Genomic DNA, 15,608 nt, shown 5'->3' on the forward strand with positions numbered 1-15,608 from the left:
ATTAAACTAAGCTTTTCCACGGATTTTACAATTTTTTTATGATTATTTGCAAAGATATTGGGCTTTCTTCCCACGTTTATTCACGGCACCGGCAGTTTCATATCCCTGGCTTAGTTCGCAAAGCATTGTGTGAATTTTCATCTACCCCTCGGTTTCAAGTCAGCATCTTAAAACCCTCGTTTTGGAGGGTTTCAGGACCAATGCACATGATGCAGTGTGTGGGAATAGTATAGTCTTCATATGATGCAGTGTGTGGGAATAGTATAGTCTTCATTAGGACCAATGCACATGATGCAGTGTGTGGGAATAGTAGGCTATAGTCTTCATTAGGACCAATGCACCTGATGAGTGGGTGGGAATAGTATAGTAGGAGAGGACGAGAGCTCCTATGGTGAGCAGGTTATTATTGTTTATTGTTGTTGGCAGTAGGCCTAATGTGTGTGTTGCTAATAAAAATGTGTTATGTGTTTTTCTTCCCTCTGGAATATGTAGGAGTGGGTCGTATGCCCACCTCCCTTGTTCTCTGTAAAGCGCATTGTGTTGCCTCTGGGTATGAAATGCGCTATACAAATAAAGCTTTCATTGATTGATGGATTTTCTGTTGCGCACCTAAATTTCTTTCTGTGCTCCTACATTTTTTCATTTAGGAGCACATGTGCTCCTAGTGAAAAATGTTAGTTTAGAGCCCTGTGACTTAGTGGTCACCATCTCCTTTTGTCTGCTATTATCTTTTATCCATGTCGTCTGTGGCGTCATCTGTGTTGGGCACAGCCGCCAGTGGGAGTCAGTGTAAGACATGTTGTTCCAGGGCAGGACCGCCTGGTAAGTGGTGGTCTGCTCCTGTCCCTTTGGGGCTGTTACGGTGTAACCACTTACGGTCCGGTTCTCTCATCACATACCTCTCCGTGCCCTGGGCTGAGTTAAGCCAAGTGTGGCGGGGAGGGACCAGTACTTGGGTTGGGCCAATGTTTGGTATGGTCTTGGAGCACTGGCTTGTGTCCTGGCTGGACTGTTTTGTTAACGGGTTCAGCAAGAGTGTATGGTGCGGTCGTGTAGCTCCGCATATGCCAATAGGAGCTAGCCCTGTGGGGCGGAGCTCCAAGAAATATAATGGCGGTTACGTATTGTAACTCTAGTTCTATGAGTGGAGCGAAGCCCCACAGAGTTCTAACTTTGCTGAACCCACAGTCTGCTCTCTGAAGGTTTTGGCTAGGAGCAGATATGCAGGCGAAGCCCGCTTATACAGTGGTGCACCGATCTCCTGGTTGGGCACAGGTGCGTGTTTGTTTTTGTTTTTTCTTCAGTCAATTGTAGCTTGCTAGGTTTCACAAGCCAGCCAGGAGCTTGTCCTGTGAGGCTTTACTCCACTCATAGAACTAGAGTTACAATACATCACTATATCCAACTAGCTCACTTATAGCCAATGTTAGCTAGCTGTTTTGCTTTGTTACCGATTTCAGTCGCAGCAACTAGGCTAGAGTATAGACTCCTTATTAGCTAATGTGAGCTGTGTTTTTGTAGCTACATGATACACGAATGGTATAATTCAAAAGGTATTACTAGCTAAACATTAGCTAACCTAGCCAATGTTAGAGTTGGCTACAGCTAGAGATGGGATGTGCAGCTGAAGTGAAAGCTAACATTTCTTTCGACCTGGAGTGGGAACCTTTGTTGGAACGTCTTTACAAATCAAGATAGCCTCGATAGCCTAACAATGGCATAAACGTCAGTGCTGTTTTTATATTTTTTTGGAAATCGAAAATCAAATTGATTCGTGACCTTAAAATCGAATGGAATTGTGGATTTGAGAATTGTGACCCGTACCTCCTATGGGTCCAGTTGTAGCAGAAGACCCCTCTTGGTTGGAGGCCCTACTCATAGGAATGAAATCAAACTTTCCAAGCTGAATTTCACAAACAATTACATTGATACACCATAGAAATACAGCATTAGTACCTTTGGATGCACAAAATGATATTTGAGCTGGTAGGAGAATCAACATAAGGTATGAGAACTGAACTGAGAAAGGGTTGGAGCATGCTTATTCACCTGACTTCCTGTCTACAAGATGAAGGAGAACTGATTTCAGATAGCTGATACCTGACCTCTGATGCCTGACATCTGACACCTGACATCTGATACCTGTCCTAAAATGGCCACCGTATAGGTGGTTGATGTTCTTGTTCTTGATTGGTTGAATATTCTCCTCTCAGTTGTCTTCATTTCACAGTTTGGCTGATATTCTCCTATAGAATATCTTTGCTGGTTTACGCTGTCTAATTATCCTCATTAGAACTTTACTGGGTGATTAAAGCTCGCATCGTCCTCCTCTTCTATTGATTGGTTGGCTTTTGCTTTCCACTTGGGACTGTGTTTGATTGGTTGATGGATACTACCCTGTGCCTGATTGGTTGATTGTCCCTCTCTTGTGTAGCTGGACAACGTGGATGAGCAGGCAGCGCAGATCCGCCGCGAGCTGGACGGGAGGCTGCAGCTAGCCGAGAGGGCGGCCAAGGTACGACCTCAACTGCTCTCTCTCCCTCAATCTTTGTCAACAACATCTAATGAATATAAGTAGAGAAACTGTACCTTGAGTGTCTAAGCACTACTGCAAACACATGCAATGTTCTGCTGACAGACAGGAACACAGACAAACTGAAGGAATTAGCTGACTTTACAGAATGCCATACTTTAGATTTTTTTCTCTCCTAGGAGCGGCGGCACCCCAAATTTGCATCCAAAGACATGGATGCCATGTATGTAGAGGAGCTGCGATCGTCTGTCAACCTCCTCATGGCCAACCTGGAGAGCCTGCCTGTGTCCAAGGGAGGACCCGACTTCAAACAGAAGCTCAAGCGCTCCACATTGAACAACTCCTTCCTGGACATGGACGAGGGCGATATCCTCTGCAAGTCAGATGTGGTCCTCTCCTTCACCCTGGAGGTGGGTGTATGTGGAGGGAGGGAGGGAGGGAGGGAGGGAGGGAGGGAGGGAGGGAGATAGATAGAAAGATAGATAGATTTGTTCGGCAACTGCGCTCCCCATTGAAACATATGGCGACGCACTCTAGCTTTTGAGCTGCTGATTTAGCATTTTTACCCTTTTTCTAACTTGTCACCATGCCTACAGTGTTTATGCTATACGGACATATTATACATAGAAATGTTCAGCAAGTTCTCAGGATTCCAACAGTATGGTGTCAATATATAAGCTGTAACATTTATAGGTTTCGCGATAGAGCTGTCTGAAGCGTACCATGTCTAAGATCAGAGTGTCAGTTGGGATTAGAGTGGTGGCAGCTGTTTGTTTTTTTTAAATTTGTGTGCATGTGCAGCCTCTCTTAAAGGTACAGGCACCCTTTTATAACTAATGTGGTAGCACAGAACTCAGCCAAAGTGGAATAGAGACACCTTATCTTCACTGGTGGGGGCCGGTGGGTAGCTCGGAGTGGAGTATACTGTCCCTGACTGGCTATGACCAAAAGGGGCGGAGCCACACCACTATTCACACCACAGAACCCACTTTTCAGCCCCTGAGTGGGCTAGAGACACACAGTCTTCAATGGTGGAGTCAGGTAGGTGGCCCGGAGAGGGGTACACTGTCCCCGACTAGCTGTGACCCAAGGGGGCGGAGCCTAACCAGCACACCACTATCCACGCCACGGGCCCCACAACTCAGACCATGAGTGGGTTAGAGACACATGGTCTTCACCGGTGGGTGGAGTCAGGTGGGTGCCCTGGAGAGGAGTACACTCTGGCTCTGACCTGAGGGGGCGGAGTCTCACCACCATGCCACTGTCCACGCCACAGACCCCACAATTCAGCCCCTGAGTGGGCTAGAGATGCACAGTCTTCGCCGGTGGGTGCATGGAGATTGCCCGGTCCGTAGTAGTTCTAGCAGTAGCTGTTACATACAGCTGCAGCAGCTAGCCCACCTCACATTTACTCCAGGAAATGTACTTTCTAGTTGTTAATTGGAGTTTCAAGTCTGTAGTTTTTATATTATGGTTGTCAATCAATCGATCAACCCCCTGGATGGAAATGGGTTTCCTTTCACCATCTCCCTGGCCTTCCCTACATTGAGCTTCAGGTGGTTCTCCATAGCCTGGTACGACCATCCCGTTCTCGCGAGCTCACATTCTGTTTCACTAACGCAGAAGGGTCTGGCCTTCGCCTCCTGCAGAGCAATTATGCCAAAATCCAAACCATACCGGGCCAATCAGGGACTGCGTTTTAACTGCTGTCCCGCCGCACAGTGGATAGCATTCCCTGATTGGTTCGTGTACCTGCCGCTCCCTAACCCTAAACAAACATGGCGGCTCCTGAAGCAATGAGTGGTAACATTAACGTTAGAAGAATAAACACAGATATAAGTGCAGTTATTGCAGAAATAGACTTAATCACAACACTTAAACAAGAACAAGTGTATGCACTAGCAGAGTTACTCGGTGGAAAATACGTTTTTGCCGTTCTTCCAACTGGATTTGGCAAAAGATTGCTGAACGCTGATTGGCTGAAGGTGTTTGCCTGTCAAGGCAAGTACCCCCACCCACGTAATCGCTCTCTATGGGGCGAAGGCCAGACAGATATTGCAGAGTGAAGCAGTGAGCTCGATAGATCGGGATGGTCATACCAGGCTAGGTTCTCCACACCCTCTCCACGCCCTCAACACAGTCCTCTACCAGGCCTCTGTGTCCTACCTCCTGTCCTCCAATTACACAGCCAACAGTAGCAGAGTCATCCAAGAACTTCTCACAATGTCTCAGGGTTGTTTCTGAACCCAGATTTGTGGAGTCTGAACAGGAAAGGAGACAGGACAGTCCTTTGGGGGCCCCTGTGTTGCTGACCACTCTCTCTGACACAGTCCTGGCTTCTCACATACTGTGCTCTGCCAGTGAGGTCGTCCGTAATCCAGGTCACCTCAGAAGTGTGTGGCAGGGATTAAACACCATGACGGACTATAAGGGATCCCCATCCTCCTCAGGAGGTGTAGATGCTGCTCTCGTGAACAGCCTCAACACTTTCTATGCACGCTTTGAGACCAACAACAGCCAGCCAGCCGTTACACCTGAGGCTGAGGAGAATGGAAGGGCGGAGAGAGCGCTCATTCTCTCTGAACACGACGTCAGAAGGGTGTTTAAACAGGTGAACACCAGGAAACTGGCAGGATCGGACTCTCAGGGTGGGTCCTCAAGGCATGCGCCGACCAACTGGCTCCAGTGTTCACAGTGATATTCAACCTGTCCCTGGCCCTGTCCAGTGCCTCCATCATCCCCATACCGAAGAAGCCAAGACCAGCCTGCCTTAATGACTACCGCCCGGTAGCTCTCACCTCTGTGGTGATGAAGTGCTTTGAGAAGCTGGTCAACGAACATATCTGCCTCTCACGGCGCAGCACACTAGACCCCCTACAGTTTGCATACAGACCCAACAGATCCACAGAGGATGTGATAGCTCACATCTTCCACACCCTATCCCACTATCCCACCTAGACAAGAGCAACGTGTCGGGTTATGTACTGTTGTTCATTGACAACAGTAACCACATGCAAATGTACATGTCAATATACCTCACCCATAATCTTGGAGTCAGCAGAAACATTTTACTGTGACTGTTACATGTGACAAATTAAGAAATCTTGAATGTTGAATCTTCTATCCCGATGGGAGTGGGCCCTGTAAAGGCAGTAGTTGATTGTGTCGCCCAGTCCTCTGGGAGCCTGGTAAGCAAACTGCAGGGGGCCCAGATCTGTTTTAGGTGGGATGGTGTATGTGTTTATGTAGGGTGTGGGTGTGCGTGTGTTTGTGTGCCGTGTGTGTGCGTACGCGTGCATATGTGTGTGTCTGCATGTGTGTGTGTTTGTGCTTATGTGTGTGTGTGTGCATGCGTGTGTGTCTGAGTGTGTGTGTGTCTGTGCTTGTGTGTATGTGTGCGTGCATGCATGTGAGTACTGTGTGTTTTCTCGTGCTGCTGCAGGTTTGGATTCTGTGCCTCTGACACTCCTGAGCGACCTCTGAACCCGTTTGATCCTGTTTTCTATTGGGATGTGCAGGTAGTGCATGCGTGTGCGCTGTATATTAGACCATGTTCTTCTCCCATTGCTGTTGACAGGTGGTGGTTGTGGAGGTGCAGGGCCTGAAGTCCATGGCCCCCAGCAGGATAGTGTACTGCACCATGGAGGTGGACGGGGGAGAGAAGCTGCAGACCGACCAGGCAGAGGCCTCCAGACCACAGTGAGTCCACGCTGTGCTGCTTAGGTCACATTACAGTATGTAGACCTAAGCTCTATCTACCATATGGTCAAAGTAGTTCACACACTGCACCCTGGCCATGACGCGTTGTGATTGTCCTGTAACTGTGTGGGAGTTTCCTGAAAGCTAAGCTGTTTAGTTCAAAGGTCATCTTTCAATGATGATGGGGAATTAATATACTTCTAGTAGTATAGGCCTAGTAGGCCTGAAGGAATGGTGTAGGGCATTCAAGATTCAAAATCTGTTTTATCGGCCATGTTTTTGGTTCACACATACTAGGAATTTGACTAGGGTAATGGTAAAGATGTTTAGAGAGGTTTGTTTTTTTGTTTGCATAATTATGCTGTTGCAGACGTCAGGCAGACAGGGTGCAGGACAGGACAGCTCAAAGACATGGCAGTGCATGTACTGTATCTAACACTAATGTAAGTCACAAAAAGCACTTTATGCATTATTACAGGTATTATGGATGTATATGGATTATCTGCAGTCCTGGCATGTCAGCTTTTGAAGATGCAACAAGTATGCAGCTGCTAGCCCAAGCAACCACATAGTTATATAGATGCTAAAACACACCAGCCCGAAACACTGACATGCCAGCAATCCTACTATGATTCAGTGATAGAAGAAGTGGTGGCTAGATAGCGTGTTTTATATAATAAGGACAGAGCAGGTTTCACTCTAGAGCTAATATAAGGACAGTGCTAGCGATGCCCTCCCCCCAGACCTGTTTCATGTTCTGAATGAAAGCTGTTACAGCTCAGGAAGCTGTACTACTGTATGTAGCCTGATACCAGCATGGGTCGGTCGGAATGAGCACCCCTGATGAGCACCATTAGGCTTGTATAGTCCTAATCACATTTGACGGAGACAACATGGATCTATAGAGTGAAGCTCAACCAGCTCTTACCCAGCTCTTAACCAGCTCTTAACCAGCTCTTAACCAGCTCTTACCCTGTGTCTTTTATCCACACTGCTTGTTTTCTAGTGGAGTGGGCGGTTCTGGAGGGAGAAGTGAATAAGACCCAGTGAACAGACCCAGTTTATGCCTACTAGACTATTCATGGAGTTAGTGTCTGGTGGTGTAACCATGTGTGGGAGATTTCGCTCTCAGGTCAAGGAGTTCCACAGTCAGTGGAAGAAGCGACATCTAACGACACAGATAGGCTGCTACAGATATAGCTCATTTAATTTGGCCTGCACCGCCACTCACAACCTCTAGAGGGGGTAGGACACTGTTATATTTACCCAGTTGTTTCACCCACCTCTGAACAAGACTGACAGCCTGGTTTAGGACTGGAACTAAGGGTGTATTCACATATGTTAGTGCACACCATTGATGTGCACCAAAAGCGAAAGTGATACATTGTTTAATTTCTCAGCTACTGCGGTTCGCTTTCACACAGCACTTTCTTTACTCTGGTCCAAATGCAGCACCACAAGTCACATGAAAAGGCTCAGTGTTGTCATTGGTCAATATCTTTCTGGGGGTGGGTGCAAGAGCGTCATGAAAAACTCCCTGGAAGAATAATGGTTTATAAGGTAGTTGCGTTGGTCCGAGGTTGCACGCTTTCACACCTATCTATCTATCTATCTATCTATCTATCTATCTATCTATCTATCTATCTATCTATCTATCTATCTATCTATCTATCTATCTATCTATCTATCTATCGAATGCTAAATAAGATGTGAGATTTGCCATCTTCTTCATGCGGGTTAGATGTTATCATCTCCCCCCCAGGCTTTTCCCCAGATTTGCCATGAGCAGTGGGCAAGAAGATAGGGGTGGTAGAGAGACCAGGGTTAGAGAACACAGGGGTGGTAGAGAGACCAGGGTTAGAGAACACAGGGGTGGTAGAGAGACCAGTGGTTAGAGTGTCAGACTAGAACTGACAGAAAAGAGCCATGACCGTGTCGATCGACCACAGGGGCCTCAGAGTGACGGGGGAACCAGACGCTCGAGAGAGAGAGAGCAGATCACAAGGCCTCAGAATGATCACAATGGCTCAGAAACTAAAAATACATTTTAGATTTTTTGTGAAAACCATCCCTATCACAATCTGGTCTACCTACCTACAGCATCACCCTACTTCAGGAAATGGTCTCCTGACACCAAAGAGACCCTCAGGGACAGCTTTGAGTCCACAGTCTGGAGTATGCTGCTGGAACCACATGGAGAGGACATGAAGGGGATAACACACTGCATGACGGACTACCCTAACTTCTGCACGGACATTGTTGTTCCTGTGAGAACTGTACCCTGCTTTGCAATCCCTGGATAACCAGTGAGAAGGAGGGAGCACTGAAGACCATCACGGGAGCACTGAAGACCATCACGGGAGCACTGAAGACCATCACGGGAGCACTGAAGACCATCACGGGAGCTCTGAAGACCATCACGAGAGCTCTGAAGACCATCACTGAAGCTCTGAAGACCATCACGGGAGCTCTGAAGACCATCACGGGAGCACTGAAGACCATCACGGGAGCACTGAAGACCATCACGGGAGCTCTGAAGACCATCACTGGAGCTCTGAAGACCATCACGGGAGCTCTGAAGACCATCACGGGCTGCAATCAGAGGAATGGCCGTACAACAGGTGGTAACGTGGAGAGAGTGAATGAGTTCAACCTCTTCTGTAACAGGTTCGCCTGCCCCTTACCTCCCCCTGCCTGGCTCCTAGACGACACTGCTATTGTGGAGTGTATTGGGAGGACAGAGGGGAAGTCCAGGGGCCTGGTGGATGACTCTGCTGCGTGGTGCTGGTCAAACCAGCTGCAGCTGAACACACCCAAGACCAAGGAGATAGTGGTGGACTTCCGGAGGTCTGGGCCACCTATCCAACTAGCCTCCTTTGAGGGGGTTGATGTGGGAGTGTTCAGGACCTACAAGGACCATGGGCTGCAGCTGGATGACAAACTGGACTGGTCAAGGAGCACTGACATTCTATACTTATATTTTGTAAAAGAGACCTCTGTCTCAATAGGACTTCCCTGGTAAATAAAGGTTTAATAAAATACAGGAAGGGGCAAAGCCGGGGTGTATTGCAAAATGTGTATTGTGTGTATCTAATTGGCTGTCGTGGTGTACAAATTGGCAATACAGCCTTGTTTTTTGTCTGTCCTATCTATCTATCTATCTATCTATCTATCTATCTATCTTTCTATCTAATCTATCAATGGCATGTACATATCCATATCACCAGAGAACCACTGAACCAAGTAATCCCACTATAGCCTCTGTTCTGTGCTGCTGTGCACCACGTCCCCGTCCACCTCCTCGCCCATGCTGTCATGGTCTCACGGTCCCCTGGAAAATGAAAATGTCAGCTGCTAATGATGAGCTGACCTCTGAGGCCACGCTTCGCCTGGCGGAGATGTTGCCGCGGTTATTAGACGGCCTGGCCAGCGGCTGGGGTGTTGACAGGCGCCCGTATGGTAATAAGACTGCCCTTTCACACAGAGGCAAACACACTCTCTCTCTCTCCCTCCCTCTCTCTCTCTCTCTCTCTCTCTCTCTCCCTCTCTCTCAATCAACTATCATTTCACCATAGTAGAAAAGTTTTGAATTCAGTTGAATTGCCTGCCAACCACCGTTAAACTAAAAGAAGAATTGAATCACCTCACTGACACCTTCATTTGCTTGATCTCTCATCTGGTTGCTTGCTAGGATGGCTGAAGCTGAACATGCTAAGCTGTCAAAGGCGTGGCTACATTTCAGTAAAGCCAAAGATAAGGAGGAACCGAAATGCCGTTTTTGTTAGTGCTAATGGGGGAACACAACGTCAATGCTGAAGCACCCCAACGATGCACATCAGTTAAAGACAAAATGCAATACCTTTAACTGTCTTCAAGTTGGAACACTGCCAACTCCAGCTACTGTTGCGGGTCAGTCATACTCCTCCACCCACGGTATGCATGGTGAGCGCAACCTAGCTTAGTAGCAAGTCCCGTTCCTTGATAATAATAATCCAATTGATAGTAATTCCCAAACGTGATCAAAGTGACAGTAGAACGTCTCATATCACAAACCTTTCAATGCCATTGGTTAGCTAGCCTTTTTTGTATGTCTACAGTTTAGTTAAGTTAGCTTGCTAGATCTATCATTGCAATAACTAAGAATCTATTGTCTTCTTTTCTTAGCACCAAATAATAGAAAAGTATTGATAGCGGTATGGATAGACTCGGATTGTTAGCAGTCTTGTAAATGGTGTTAATATCAATAAAAAAGAAGGCTCCCCATCCCTAGACCAGAGTAATATGGGTTCACCTTCAATCCTCCAGGGGCGCCACATTTCAGAGGTTGTTGGGAGAGAGAGATTTGCTTTCAAGGCTGTGCTTCAAGTGACTATTGGAGGCCAGACAGTCACTGAAGAGGTGCTGCGAACTGTCCTCATCGAGATTGAGGGGATCCTCAATTCAAAGCCTCTCGGGTATACCTCGTCAGACGTTGCAGACCCTGATCCCATCACCCGCAACTGTCTCCTCATGGGGCGGCGGGACACGTCTCAACCTCAGGTTGTTTACGAGGGCCCAGAGGTTTTCGGCAAGAGAAGATGGCGCCATAGCCAAATACTGGCTGACCACTTTTGGAAGTACTTTCTCAAGCACTACCAGGACTCCAGGCCCATCAGAAATGGCGGATTGAAGCAGCAGACCTGCAGGTGGGGGATATCGTCATGATCGTCGACAACCAGTTGCCTTGTGCCCTCTGGCCTGTAGAAAAAGTCACCCAAGTCTTCCCTGGAGCTGACAGCAGAGTGCAGTCAGCTGAAGTTAGTGTAAAGGATAGAATGTACACCCGGCCGGTGGCGAGACTCATTGGTCTCCCTGCCCTTCCTGAAGAGGACTGATTGTTGCTGCCCTTTGGGCCCTATGGCCTTTTCAGATGTTCTCATTCACCCTGTGAACTCGTGGCGGTTGTTAAAAAGGCCGTCTGTCTCTTTAAACTGTGGGGCTGAGCAGGTCGAGCAGCCAATCACGCAAAGACGGTGTCGGCGGCCTTCCACCTTAACAAGGAAGCCAAATGAGAGCTCTGAGTGCACATCGATGGAACACTCCTGCCTCACTACCTCGGTGTGACATTGGACAGGTCGCTCAAGTTCCGCCGACACCTTGAGTCACTGCGCAAGAAGCCTTTGCCTTTTGGCTCAGCTCTCTTTTCGGCACAACAGTGCGGTAAAGCGACTGCAGAACCGCACCAGCTGCTCCGATTCTCCGGCCAAGCTCCCTCTCCATGGTTCCCTCACTCGTGAACAAGACCCCAGATACTTGAACTCCTTCACTTGGGGTAAGGACTCATTTCCTACTCGGAGCGGACAGACCACCGGTTTCCTGCTGAGAACCATGGCCTCAGACTTAGAAGTGCTGATTCATATCCCAGCCGCTTCATACTCAGTTGGGAACCTATCCAGAGAGTGCTGGAGGTCGCAGGCAGATGATGCCATCAGGACCACATCATCTGCAAATAGCAGCGACATGATCCTCAGATCACTGAACTGCAACCCCATCTCCGCGCGGCTACGCCTCGATATCCTGTCCATGAAAATCACAAACAGGATTGCTGACAAAGCGCAGCCCTGACGGAGGCCAACCCCCACCGGAAAGGAAGACGACTTAGTGCCGAGGACACGGACACAGCTCTCGCTCTGGGTGTACAGGGATTGGATGGAAGTAGGGATCCCCTCACCCCATACTCCCGTATAACCCTCCACAAGACCTCTCGAGGGACCCGGTCGTAAGCCTACTCCAAGTCCACAAAACACATGTAGACAGGTTGGGCAAACTCCCAAGCCCCCTCCAAGATCCTTGCGAGAGTGAAGAGCTGGTCGGTGGTTCCACGACCAGGACGAAAGCCGCATTGTTCCTCTTCGATCTGAGGTTCGACTATCGGCCGGACCCTCCTTTCCAGCACCTTGGAGTACACTTTCCCTGGGAGGCTGAGTAATGTGATGCCTCTATAATTGGCACACACCCTCTGGTCCCCTTTTTTAAATATTGGGACCACCACCCCAGTTTGCCACTCCTTTGGCACTGACCCGGACTTCCACGCAATGTTAAAGAGGCGTGTCACCCAAGACAGCCCGTCAACACCCAGCGCCTTCAGCATTTCTGGACGGATCTCATCAGTCCCTGGGGCTTTGCCACTGTGGAGTTGTTTGACTACCTCAGTGACCTCCTCCAGGGAAATTGACGATGACCTCCCCCATCATCTTCCGGCTCTGCCTCGATCGTAGAGGGTGGATTAGTCGGGTTCAGGAGTTCCTCAAAGTGCTCCTTCCAACGCTCAACAACCTCCTCAGTTGAGGTCAGTAGTGTCCCTTCCTTGCTGTATACAGCTTGGATGGTTCCCCACTTTCCCTTCCTGAGGTGTCTGATGGTCTTCCAGAAACACTTTGGTGCCGACCGAAAGTCCTTCTCCTTGGTTTCTCCGAACTCCTCCCACACCCGCTGCTTTGCCTTGGTCACGGCCGAAGCCGCAGCCCTCCAGGCCAACCGATACCCTGCAACTGCTTCTGGAGTCCCCCGGGCTAACATATCCCGGAAGGCCTCCTTCTTCAGTCGGACGGCTTCCCTGACCACCGCTGTCCACCACGGTGTCCTACGGTTACCACCCCTTGAGGTACCTATGGCCCTCAGGCCGCAGCTCCCAGCCGCAGCTTCAGCAATGGAGGCTTTGAACACCGACCACTCATGCTCGATGTCCCCAACCTCCACAGGGATGCCAGAGAAGCTCCGCCGGAGGTGGCAACTGAAATCTCTCCGGACAGGTTCTTCCTCCAGACGTTCCCAGTTCACCCTTACTACACGCTTTGGTTTTCCAGGACTGTCCAGAGGTTTCCCCGGCCATCGAAACCAGCTCACCACCAGATGGTGATCAGTGGACAGCTCTGCCCCTCTCTTTACCCGAGTGTCCAAAACACATGGCCTCAGATCGGCTGATACGATAACAAAATCTATCATCGATCTTCGGCCATAGGTGTTCTGATGCCAGGTGTACTTGTGGGCATCCTTGTGTTCGAACATGGTGTTTGTTATAGACAAACTGTGACTAGCACAGAAGGCCAACAACAAAACACCACTCGGGTTCAGATCGTGGTGGCCATGCCTCCCAATCACGCCCCTCCAAGTTTCTCCATCATTGCCCACGTGTGCTTTGAAGTCCCCCAGTAGGACAGTGGAGTCCCCTGCAGGAGCCCCAAATAGGACTCCACTCAGGGTCTGCAGGAAGGCTGAGTACTCCGAACTGCTGTTCGGTGCATAAGCACAAACCACAGTCAGAGTCCCCCCCCCCCACAGTCCTAAGGCACAGGGAGGCGACCCTCTCGTCCACCGGGGTGAACTCTAGCACAGAGGCGCTCAGCTGGGGGCTAGCTAGTATCCTGCACATCTGCCTTACGCCTCATACCGTGAGCAACTTCGGAGAAGAACAGGGTCCAACCCCTATCCAGGTGTTTGGTTCCGGTGCCGGTGCTGTGCGTGGAGGTTAGCCCCACCAGGTGTAATTGGTATCGCTCCACCTCCCTCACAAGCTCCGGCTCCTTCCCCCCCGCGGTCCGTCAGTGCCCACCGCTTTCACTGCCACCTAGTTGGCAGCGCACCCGACCCCGACAGTTCCTCCCGCGGGTGGTGGGTCCACGGGACGGAGGAGATGGTGTTTCCACGTAGCTCTTTCGGGCTGGGCCCGGCCGGGCTCCATGGTAAGCCCGGCCACCAGGCGCTCGCATGCGGGCCCTCCGTCTGGGCCTGGCTCCAGACGAGGGCCTCGGACTTCCTCCGGGCTGGGTCTCTCTTCCTCTTAGGTCTTTGTCCGTTTAAGATTTTCATAGGATTTTAAACATTTAAATATTGTTATATTGCTCTGATAAATCGAGTGGGATAAGTGATTGAACTCCTGAAAACGCTGTTTGTAGGCCGATGTGTGGGGGATGACAGGTTCACTGTGTACTTGTTTGAGCATTAAAAAAAAATTATAAAAGGTTTGAGGCCACAACTGGTTCAAAGCTTGGAAGTTCTGAAATATAATCAGCAACATGGGAATGTATTTTTGAGCTTTGGGAAGTTGACCACAAACAACCCTCTTTTTTGGAGTCAGGTTAGCCCTCTGTCAGTTAAAACTTGATATGTATTTTGTGTCTCAGGATAACAGGCAGTGTGAGCTGAGTATGCCACAGGTTGTCTTGGAAACTGGGAACATTGAATGTAGAACCTATGGCTTCCTTGAAAGGGAAGGGTCATTTGTGATTCTGAAGATGGACGGACACACACACACACACACACACACACACACACACAGTAGTCACCCTTTCATCCTCTCTCTTCACCTTTCAAGGCCACAAGACGCAAATAAAACAAATAGTAAATAGATAGTTAAATAGATACATTGTAAGCATAAGAAAAAAAAAGAGTAGGCTCAACACGGGCGTCCTTTAGCGCCGCTGGCCACTGAAATAGCAGAATGAGGAACAGGTGCTTAGTAATAATAATACAGTCAGCCATGACAGGACAAGATGGAGGAAGAGAGACACGCCAAGGGAGAGATGAGCTGTGATTGAAATGATACTTCACCAAGTGCTACTACCCATTTATCAGCAACCACGCAATCGTATCTCCCTTGTTATGACTCCTGCTTTACTAGAGCCCTCAGTGTGTAGCAGTAAAAAGCTTTCATGTCACTAAACCAGAACTCCTTATAGAGGACCGAAGACATGCCCATTCTTCTCCAGGTTTGAGGCCTGGAAGTTCATATAAACAAGAGTACTTTTCACATCATCTGCTTCCAAAACAGAAACTCTGAACTTTCAAGGTAACATTCAATGTGATGCCAAACGTTCACAGAGACGCAACATTATCAAATGTAATCATGTTATGGGGGAACCTTGTGTCTTTCAGGTGGGGCACTCAGGGGGACTTTACGACAACGCACCCTCTCCCTGTGGTCAAGGTGAAGCTGTTCACGGAGAGCACCGGGGTCCTCGCTCTGGAGGACAAAGAGCTGGGGAGGGTGAGCGCTGAGTAACACTCACTCTGGACCAATCACAGACACGTCTGCTGCTCCATCGCCATCAATAACGATCATCAACTATCGTTAATATCACCCTCATCTATATAGATTACAAATCAATAATGATCATTGAAGCCAAGTGCTCCAAATCGAATAGACTGTAAAATATTAAATTTATAACAAAGTTTTATTACATTCACTAGCCTAATAATAATCACAATACAAATAGTTTCTAATTCTAAGTCCTATATAAATTGTCCTACCTAAATTAAAATGTGAGGTGGGCTAGCTGCTGCAGCTGTATGTAACGGCTACTGCTAGTACTACTACGGACCGGGCAATCTCCATGCA

The 15,608-nt window shown here is 48.7% G+C and overlaps 1 protein-coding gene across 1 annotated transcript in view; it reads left to right on the forward strand.

Moving 5' to 3' along the window:
* The window catches only part of cadps2 (Ca++-dependent secretion activator 2), a 404,172-nt gene that overhangs the window by 128,918 nt on the left and 259,646 nt on the right, over positions 1 to 15,608 (forward strand). The window contains exons 4-7 of the mRNA XM_084453028.1: positions 2,435 to 2,515; positions 2,713 to 2,943; positions 6,111 to 6,232; positions 15,146 to 15,257. Coding sequence (XP_084309154.1) covers positions 2,435 to 2,515; positions 2,713 to 2,943; positions 6,111 to 6,232; positions 15,146 to 15,257 — 546 coding nt within the window. The remainder of the gene's footprint in view (positions 1 to 2,434; positions 2,516 to 2,712; positions 2,944 to 6,110; positions 6,233 to 15,145; positions 15,258 to 15,608) is intronic.

This window comes from Borostomias antarcticus, assembly GCF_949987555.1.
Source record: "Borostomias antarcticus genome assembly, chromosome: 18".
NCBI classification, from domain to species: Eukaryota; Metazoa; Chordata; class Actinopteri; order Stomiiformes; family Stomiidae; genus Borostomias; species Borostomias antarcticus.